Source organism: Tyto alba, unplaced genomic scaffold (assembly GCF_018691265.1).
Source record: "Tyto alba isolate M040663 unplaced genomic scaffold, T.alba_DEE_v4.0 Super-Scaffold_20000042, whole genome shotgun sequence".
Lineage (NCBI taxonomy): Eukaryota > Metazoa > Chordata > Aves > Strigiformes > Tytonidae > Tyto > Tyto alba.
The window spans coordinates 3,832,369-3,841,284 of NW_024881293.1; the positions used below are offsets into that span (position 1 = coordinate 3,832,369).

Here is an 8,916-nt window from a genome sequence, read left to right on the forward strand (position 1 = left end):
CATACATCCCCCAGGGAGATGCTGTGGACAGAAATACATCTGGAGAGGAAGCGTTTGTCTCTGCCAACCCACTTCTGACGAGGAACTCCCAACTCCTACAAGATAAGTAAGTAACGTTCCTTGGTACAGATGCAATCTGGAGGGAACTGCTTACCATTCTAGGTGCGTGTGGGAACTGGTTTTTAGATATATACGTATCACTGAACAGTGCAAAAATACAGTGGATTAAAGTTGGGTGTCAGGTATCGATACATGATGAGTGGTGGCTCCATTTCACTTGTCAACTTTTAGAGCATGCTTATCTGAAACAAACTGAATTACTGCAAAAAAGCTTTACAGAAGTTCATCTCAAAAGGGTAAAATTAATTAACTGCTATGAATTCTTTGCATTCAGGGCTGCAAAACAAAGACACATATTACTTAAATCAGTTTTATTTAAGAATTTCCTACAGTGACAAATCTTATAAAAAGCATCCAAACACGAAACTGCAGCAAACAGCATTCTTATGGATATCTTACAGACAGTGGAACTTCCACCCTGAGGAGGCACACTGAGCTCGCTAGTGATCTCTGCTTCAAGAGCTACTGCAAAGCACACCCCAAGCTCAATGTTCTCATCACAAACCCCATCATCTTCAATTCACATTACCACACTTACAGATCATTAACAGAAAAAAAAACACACACCATACAGCATTCACAGCAGTTGACATAAGGGAAAAAAAATACAAATATTCATTTCACGTAACACATTCAACTAATTGATTAACTAGGTATAAAACCCACTTAAAGTCTTCCACATATGGATGTCCTTTGAATGCAATAAACACTCGTACTTTATTTGCTATCATTGCTCTCCGCACACTCTCTCACCAAAGCCACAGGATTGAGAGACATCTCGCCAAGTAAAATAAAATCCCATAATGCACCACCAGGTCTCTGCATGCGCTCTCTCCTTTATCTCGCACATACCAGCCCTCTCATGCCTCGGCACCACCATCAATCCCACACAAGGTTTCAAAAGTTCAAACAGCCTTCTGGTTCCATCTCACAGCCTTGCGTTCATAGCGTTGATACGACTCCATGAAATAAAGAGTAGCGGATAAAAATGGAACACCCACCGTCTAAGACGCAGCATGTGCGGTGTGATGAAGTATTCTTGGATGAGAAAGCATGTAGACAGAAGTATTCCTAAGGCAGAATATTTACAGCACTGCTTTCAATGAAGTGCTTCTTCCATACACATTTGAAATGAGATGAACTGCGGAGATTAAATGAAGCCTTCATATCGTACTTTAGTATGGAGGGGAGACAGTGTTAAAAAAAAAACACAAACAAAACAAAAACGACACTGTGTTCTCCAACTGGGGCGCTTGGAGAGTCTTATGGTGGGATCAAATTAAAAACAAGAGGGAGAGAATGCTGTTTCTGACCAATGGTTTCCATTTTGAACATGCAAAGAATTCAGGTAGCCAGGAAACAAGGGATAAAGTATTACAGGAGAAACCTTTCCTATCGCTTGTAGTGTTAGTTCACCTATCGGGCAAACAGCAGTCCACTTCCAAACATTCAGTATTCCAACAAGATATGTAACAAAACTTAGAAAATTCCTTTTACCTTTCTTTTTTCTTTTCTTTTTTTTTTTTTTTTTTTTTAAAAAAAGAAAAATGTCAAAAATACTGCTGAATATACTGCACACTGAACAAACTGATTTGGAAAATTTTAGTATATATGTAATTTACAGTATACTTACCATGAGTTAGAAAAATTTGATTTCCCACCATAGAGTCAGTATCAGAGCCCACTGCGTCTACATTCCCCAGCCTGACGATTTGGAATCCATGCTTGAACCAAAGCCTCCGTTAAACCCACTGCTGGAGCCCGCGTTCGAGGCCGAACCCCAGCCTATGGCTGCCCCCGAGTTGGAGCCACCGTAGGAGTTATTTCCTGAGCTAAAGCCCTGGTTCTGCTCCCGCTGCATGTTGCCTTGAGGCTGGTTGTTTCCTGACGGCCCCGACTGGTTCTGCTGACTAGCCAGCATGCCCATCATCCCCCAGCTGCTCTGCAGGGCCGCCTGCGCTGCCGCCATCATGGCGGGGTTGATGCTAAAGGCTCCGAAGTTCATACCTCCACCCATGTTACTGCCCTGGTTGTTACCCAGACCTCCCCCACCTCCTCTGCTGTTGCCAAACCCTCCTTGATTCCCAAAGCCTCCCGGGTTACCACCAAATCTTCCACCTCTCTCTAACTGTCTATTGCTATTGTGCTTAGGTTCAGCATTGGATATATGTACGCTGATTCCTTTAATGATCAAGTCCTCTCCACAAAGAGATTGGGCAACCTATAAGAAATAAGGGAGTGATTAAATGTATGTTAGACTTCTGTTTTTTAAATGTTAGTAGTACAAGACAAAAAAAATCCCACATGATTCTGAGCAGATATTTAACCTGCAAAGGAAGCATATGCATACACTTAATCCAATTCAGAGTATTTTATCTTCACATTCACTACTACACTTAACCGCAGTATAAAAACCCATCTGTACAACAGCATCTGAAAAGTGTAACCCTAGACAGTTCAATAAATCACAGCAAGCTAATACCACTGGAATTCTCAAGATGGTGGACAAGTAAGCGTTCCACATTAGTTCCAGAAATAACCGTTTATCAAACTACTGAAACGTAGGCTGTCTAAATAGGAAGTTAAAATATTTTAAGATGTACCTGATCATCTGCAAATGTAACAAAAGCAAAAGCTCGGAAGGGTTTAGGAATGAAGACATCTACCACTTCTCCGTACTGGGCAAAGAACTGCTGGAGTTCATCTGCTGTCATGTCCTCAGTGCAGCGCCCAACAAACACTTTTCTGCTACGCAAAGGTTCGTCAGGACTTTGCTGAAGAGAATTGAAGAGGAAAAAAAAGAAAAAATGAAAAAATTTACAACTATCCTTGAGCACCAAGTCACATTACGATAAAGGCCCCCTTTAATCTAGCCTGTTCTGAGGACCGAAGATCAAGTTTGGGACTGCAAGTCAAAGACTTAAAAAAAAAAAAGAAAAAACAAGGTTCTGTTCAGAGAACATGCCTGCCCCTTTGTACAGATGGAGGAGAATCACAAGGAAAGGCAGATGGGAGCAATACATAAGAACAGTGACAAGGCCACTGCAGAAAGATGCTTTTTTTTTTTTTCCCCCCTAATAGCTGCATATAGACACATGGGAAATGCACAGACAGAAGCTACAGGTTCAGTTTTGAATTCATACAAAGACTCATTCTGATCTTCCCTAGGTTAGTTATTCTGTCTGCTTTATTCTCCATTTATTCATGCGGCAGACAAGTCAAGCAGGTACTGCTGGACATGAAGACACATTCTTTTTAGACTTCCATCTGTACTTAATTCCCCCACCTAACTAGCTATTTTCCCAACACTTCTTGTTCCCTTCCTGCTCATCCACCTCCTCCCCATTTTCCTTCCTTGCTCTCACTTGTCCTGTCTATTCACAAACTGAAAAGCCACACGCAAGAGTGGATGATTACTCTCTTCATCTGGTCACCTAACAGAGTTGCTAAAGAAGTGCACTTCAAGTGTTTGGTAAAAATAAAACTAGCAATAAATACCAAAGTACCTTAGAATTGGGAAGTTTACAGTCACACCATCTTCCATCTATCATGTGCCGCTGAGACATTACTTTCACCTGGGTTTCATAATCCGTAAACCGAACAAAACCAAAACCTTTTGAGTGGCCAGTTTTAATATCCTTCTTAACCTAAGACACAAAAAAAGCGGACTTGTAAGAAGTTTTCATTATCTCGCTCAATATGCCTACCTTTTCTTACAAAAATTACCATAATATTATATAGTCAAAGCAGGGGCCCGTGACACCCATGATTTAAAATTACTAGCTTGCCTTAAGCCCAAGCATAACCAAAAATGGGATAGAAATATTTTGTAATATTGTGGTGGCACAGCCTGCTCAGCCACATAAGCAGTGTGACCACCGAAGGGGCAAATGTGTAGCTGCACACAGGAGGCACGTGAGCGATAAAAGATAAGGGACAAGTGTACGAGGCTCAGGCCAGATCCCCCTTCTGGGAGATAAAACACGATGCACAAAGACAGAAGAAAACCGAAGCAGGTTTGTCTTCTGAGCTCTGCTGTCAAGGAGCCCTCGGGCTTGGCCAGCCCAGCCTGGCAGCCGAGGCCACCACGGTCCCAGACCGACCGCCCAGTGTCGGTGGTGATGCTACAGGAGCAACCGCTGCTGGGAGGCGTGCTGTTAGTGACGGAATTGAGTGAAGCTCTGTTTGAGAGTGTCAGTCTTGTAAACACTCACAATGCAGCAATCCCTAATTCCTTAACACACACATGCATATCAGCATACACATACTTAGCTGCACCAAATAATAACAGTAATACAAATTTAAAAGCTCTTAAAAACACTGCACCCATTAAACTGATCTGCATGAATTATGCAGAACTCCCAAATATTCCTGGCTACCTGTACCTACACACGCCTGCAGCTACAAAATGCAACCAAGGAAAACACACAGCTTCGGATCTGCTCTGAGTTTTGACGGCTCTGTTTCTACTGGCTTCGTCAGGACACTGTTTTCTACCTAATGTCCCTCCTTATTTGATCTGCAAAAGGATTTTACCTGCACCATCAGAACTTCTCCAAATGTACTGAAATATTCCTTTAAGTCTTGTTCAGTGGTTTTCCAGGGAAGACCCAAGACTATTAAATCCGAAGTCTTCTGTACTGCTCGTTTCACTTTTACAGCTGATGATGCATCTGTTTCATCCATTTTTCTCTTATTATCTGAATATAAAAAAGTACATTAGACATCATCCTCAACTCCGGAAACTGCTTCCACTGGTTATGAACTGCATGGTATAGTATCATAGACTACGATAAGAAAAAGCACAGACTACAAAAGACACGTGCTGGCTGCTGGGAGCCTATTATAATATATATCCAACTGCCTACAAGTATAAAGCGAGAAAAACAGTCTACACTTTACTCCTCCAAAATGCAATTTGACCAAGTTAGTTCTGCGTTAGTTTAGTAAAGTATTATCTGATGACATTCACAGTCCTTTAAGAATGTGGAGAAGACAGGCATTTTAAACAAGAATGTTTAATGATCAATTTACTTCCCTCTTTCCCCCTTCCCCAGCCCCCCCCCAGCCCCCTGCCTGGTGGACAGGCTCTTTTCGTGAGCATAACTAAATGGTATCTCTGACCAAACCATGCGCTTGAGAAGAAGCATCTGTGAGTACACACAGATCTCACTACACCACAGTCTTCAAAGGTCTACATAAGGCCGTGAACACTCCAAGGATAATGCAAGACTTTGTCATTAAAGTTCTTGTATGGTTATAGAGTTAAAAATCTTAGTACACATCCGAACAACTCAGTGGGATAAAATCTGCTCTGCAGGACAGATATACATGGAACATTGCTGAACAACTGTAAATCAGAGTTCAACACTGATATTGCTGCCGTGTTAAATTAGCAGTGACTCACATGGACATCCTGACTAAAAAAAGCAAGCTTGTACAAAACAGCCGCAGGAACGAAGACAAACCTTTGGGATAATTAACAACATAGACCAGGTTTCCCCATCCGGCTTCCGGCGCATGCAGAATGCCTTCCACCAGCCGGACCCCCCTCATGCACTGCGACACCGGGTTCCTGTAGCGCAGCCCACACGCGCCGGGGAACTGGGCTGTCACGGTGGACAGCAGCACGGTGCCATCGTCCTCCGAGGGGATCTCAATGGGCTCATCGTTCTCATCCTCCGTCACCCGGATATACTCCGACATCTTTGCTGGAAGTTACTGAAGTACAGGAGAGGGGGGAAAGCAGCCGTAAGCAATCGCCTTGTTTCCCTTGATTTGGTTCTCATCTTTCTAGCCTGAGGGCATAAGCCCATCTGTATTTATTACACAACCCGGTACACCGAAACGCGTCATTCATTGACGTTGGAGCCTGGGGCCCTGCCGTACCGACAGACACGCGGACCAACTCCCGTCCCGGAGCCTGCGGAGGGACGGACTGCGACAGTTCCCTGAGGCACTGAGGAACCTCCGAGGGTCGCCGCAACCTCCCACAGCGGGGCCGGGAGGAACAGCCCCCCTCGGCCTCACCGCCTGCCAGGGCCCGCCCAAGCCTCCGGGCGCAGCGCAACCCCCCGCAGCACGCACCGCCGGCGGCCTCGGCCCGGGGGGGCCCCGAGCGCTCCCGCCGCGCCCCGCTCACCGGCCAGGAAAGGGAGCGGCGTCTCGGAGAGACCCTCACCGCCTCCGCCGCCTCCCGGCCCGCTGCCCTCCGCTGGCGCCGCACAAAATGGCGGCCACGGCCCCCCTCAGAGGCCGGGCCGGGCCTCGGGGCGAACCATTCCCAGCAGCGGGGAGGGGTGGCGGCGGAGCGCGCCTGGCAGCCGGGGGTACGGCGGGCCCCGACCGTGAACCGCCAACGCGTGTGCCGCGCCCAGCCGAGACCTTAGGCCGCGTGCCCGGGATGGCAGCGGCGGCAGCCGACCAAGGGACCGCTCCTTCTCCTGCTCCCCCCAAGAGACGGGGCCGGTGGTGCGGCCCCTGCCCGCGCCTGCGCGAAGCGCGCCGAGAGCGCGGGAGCTGCTGGGAAGGGGCGGTGGCGGGGCGGCCCCAGTGCTCCGGGCGGGAGGTGGGGGGGTGGGGACTCCCCCGAGGTGGCGGTGGTAACGGTAGAGCCCCAAATCTGCACCGCGGCCCGGGCCGGCCCCGAGCGGCACAGCCTGAGGCAGGGCTCGGCAGCGCCAGCCTGGCGGTGCGAGGACCCGCTTTGCCGGTAGCGGCCGTCGCTCCAGGTAAACGCAGTGGTTTGTAAGGGACCCCCCCACGCGTGAGCGTGGAGCCCAGTGCCGGGAACCCCCTGACACGGGATCTGCGGAGGAAGAGGGGCGGGAAGCGGAGCCTGCCCGGTGTGCAAAAAAAGCCTTAGCGAAGGGCGGCGATCCCTCCTCCTCCCATCTCCACTACCAGGAAGACAGGAATGAGCGCACTTAATTTGTGGCTAAAAAAACCTCTTAAGGTTAAAAGCAATTAAACCATCAAAAGCCCCGCACTCTTTCTAACAAGTCCTAGCCAATGAAGCGGTTTGTTCAGGGAAGATGAGGGGTCTCCCTCGCTAGAGAGAAGTCTGCCGGGAATGAAATCTTAGGTGTACCGGGAGCTCCTTCAGTTGGGCAGGAGGAGACACCGAACGCACTTTTAAGATCACTTTCCCCCAGAACGTGATCGTGTGAGAGGTGCCGAGTGTGGGGGTCGTTGCAGTATCTGAGCATCAGCTGGGAAGCGCCCGCATTTAAGGTTCTCTGTAACGTTGCAGGGGCAAACCCTCTTGCCAAAACACACGAATGAGCGGTACGGGCTGAGGCGTGTTGCCACTTGAAAAGCATCGTTCTCCGCTCGGTAGGAAGGGTTGATCCGACATGCAGCTCCCCTGCAGGCATTCCCCGAAGATCTTGGGAAGAACGAGATTAACCAGGCTGACTAATGCAGACGGTTTCATGGCAGCCCAATTCTGTATATCGTATTTAGTGTCTGACACCCTCCCCCTCTTCCCCAACAACTGGTTCATCACTCAGAACTGAAGTCTTCATTAATTCTTCCAGATGTTTGGCAGGTTTTTTTGCCTCTTTCCCCTTCAACTGCCCTGCTCTGTATAAAACAATCTTGTTGGACTGCTAGAAGTTAAAAAACCCTAGTAGTTCTAGCCCTATCCTCTAATACTTCAAGAGTTTGCTATAACATGGCTTATTCCTTTCTAGACCCAATTTAGTGGACAGACTTAATGGTTATATGTCATTTTACAGTATTACAAACTTCTGAACTCCAAAGCCATTATGGCTGAGGAACACGCATGTTCATGCTGCTACTTCTTTGACGTTAAAAAAAAAAAAACACGGAAGAGTCCATCTACATGTTTTCCTAAGCTTCAGTCACAGGAAGGATTGCTAGCTAGGCTACCGTGCCGAGCCTTCTCTGCTCACATAGTTGACCCAAGCCTGTGTGCAAAAGAACCATATGGAGGAGAAAAACAATGGTGGCAGGAACAGGGTATTTTCCATCTGGTCTGGTTCCTTTTATAAGGTTAATCACCTGCTTTTTGTAACATAACCCCCTAGATAAATGCTTCCGATTTATTTTACTTTGCAGTGATAATACTATAAAACTATAAATTAGTAACTGTTCTACAGTTTCAATCAATCATTTGGATAATTGCCATTCTACATCTCCGTTATTTTATTCTGATACTTTAATAACAAGTTTATCTGGTCCATCAATCACAGTCACATTAGTTGCAAGTCACACCAGAGACATCTGTAACACAATCACTTTTCATTACAAGATATATATGAACAGGAAGCCACACAGGGTTGTCATTAGCAGAGCTGTGTAGTCCTGCCTGCCATCATCACAGAGAAAAGAAGTGCACTGTGAGCTGTCTCTAACCCACTCAGCTCTGTGACTTAACCAGTGGACTGTACCATGGTATTATAAAGGAAAATAATTCTACCACCTTCTTCCCCCTTCTTTCTCCTCATCTATTCCTTTGTGATACTTATCCAGTCCACATGTGGGCTTTGTTCCCTGTGCCCATCTAGCTTGACCTTTCTTGTACCAGTCTCCTCAAAAGAAGTAAAAATCAGTCTTATTAGTAAGGAAAGATGACCCTACTGCAGGAAAGGCTAATCCAGTCCCTTGCATTAATGTCTTCTGCTGTGTATTTAAGACTCCCACTTAAGATTTCTTCAGCTGCAAAAATTGGCTCCCAGCACCGCTGAAACCTAGCCCATCTATGCCCATGTAACTTTAGACTCAGCCTTATCATTTAATTACCATTTTCCAAGAGAGTTCTGAGAGGACCTG

At 46.7% G+C, this 8,916-nt stretch overlaps 1 protein-coding gene across 4 annotated transcripts; it reads right to left on the bottom strand.

The window, feature by feature from the left end:
* Positions 1-416: 416 nt before the first annotated feature.
* LOC104359359 (TAR DNA binding protein) lies at positions 417-6,591 on the bottom strand. Of its 4 annotated transcripts, XR_004409238.2 has the most exons (7): positions 6,263-6,386; positions 5,589-5,841; positions 4,657-4,820; positions 3,627-3,767; positions 2,724-2,894; positions 1,754-2,341; positions 417-1,261 (listed from the first exon to the last, which is right to left on the bottom strand). XR_004409238.2 is itself a non-coding variant. In XM_033007631.2 (6 exons), exons 2-6 carry the CDS (start codon positions 5,824-5,826, stop codon positions 1,811-1,813), a joined length of 1,245 nt encoding a protein of 414 aa, XP_032863522.1. In that variant the 5' UTR covers positions 5,827-5,841; positions 6,505-6,591; the 3' UTR covers positions 417-1,810. The 4 variants fall into 4 exon arrangements, 3 of the variants coding, with proteins under 3 accessions (XP_032863522.1, XP_032863521.1, XP_032863523.1); XM_033007631.2 differs by lacking the exon at positions 6,263-6,386 and adding an exon at positions 6,505-6,591 and having other exon boundaries at positions 417-2,341; XM_033007630.2 differs by having other exon boundaries at positions 417-2,341.
* Between the last annotated feature and the right edge of the window lie 2,325 nt (positions 6,592-8,916).

Excerpts from the sequence above, each read along its gene's own strand:
- LOC104359359 (XM_033007631.2), bottom strand. The coding sequence starts at position 5,826 with ATGTCGGAGTATATCCGGGTGACGGAGGATGAGAACGATGAGCCCATT. Across the intron at positions 3,768-4,656 it reads GAGAAGTTCTGATGGTGCAG|GTTAAGAAGGATATTAAAAC; the intron begins GTAAAATCCTTT and ends TTTGTGTCTTAG. Across the intron at positions 2,342-2,723 it reads TTACATTTGCAGATGATCAG|GTTGCCCAATCTCTTTGTGG; the intron begins GTACATCTTAAA and ends TATTTCTTATAG.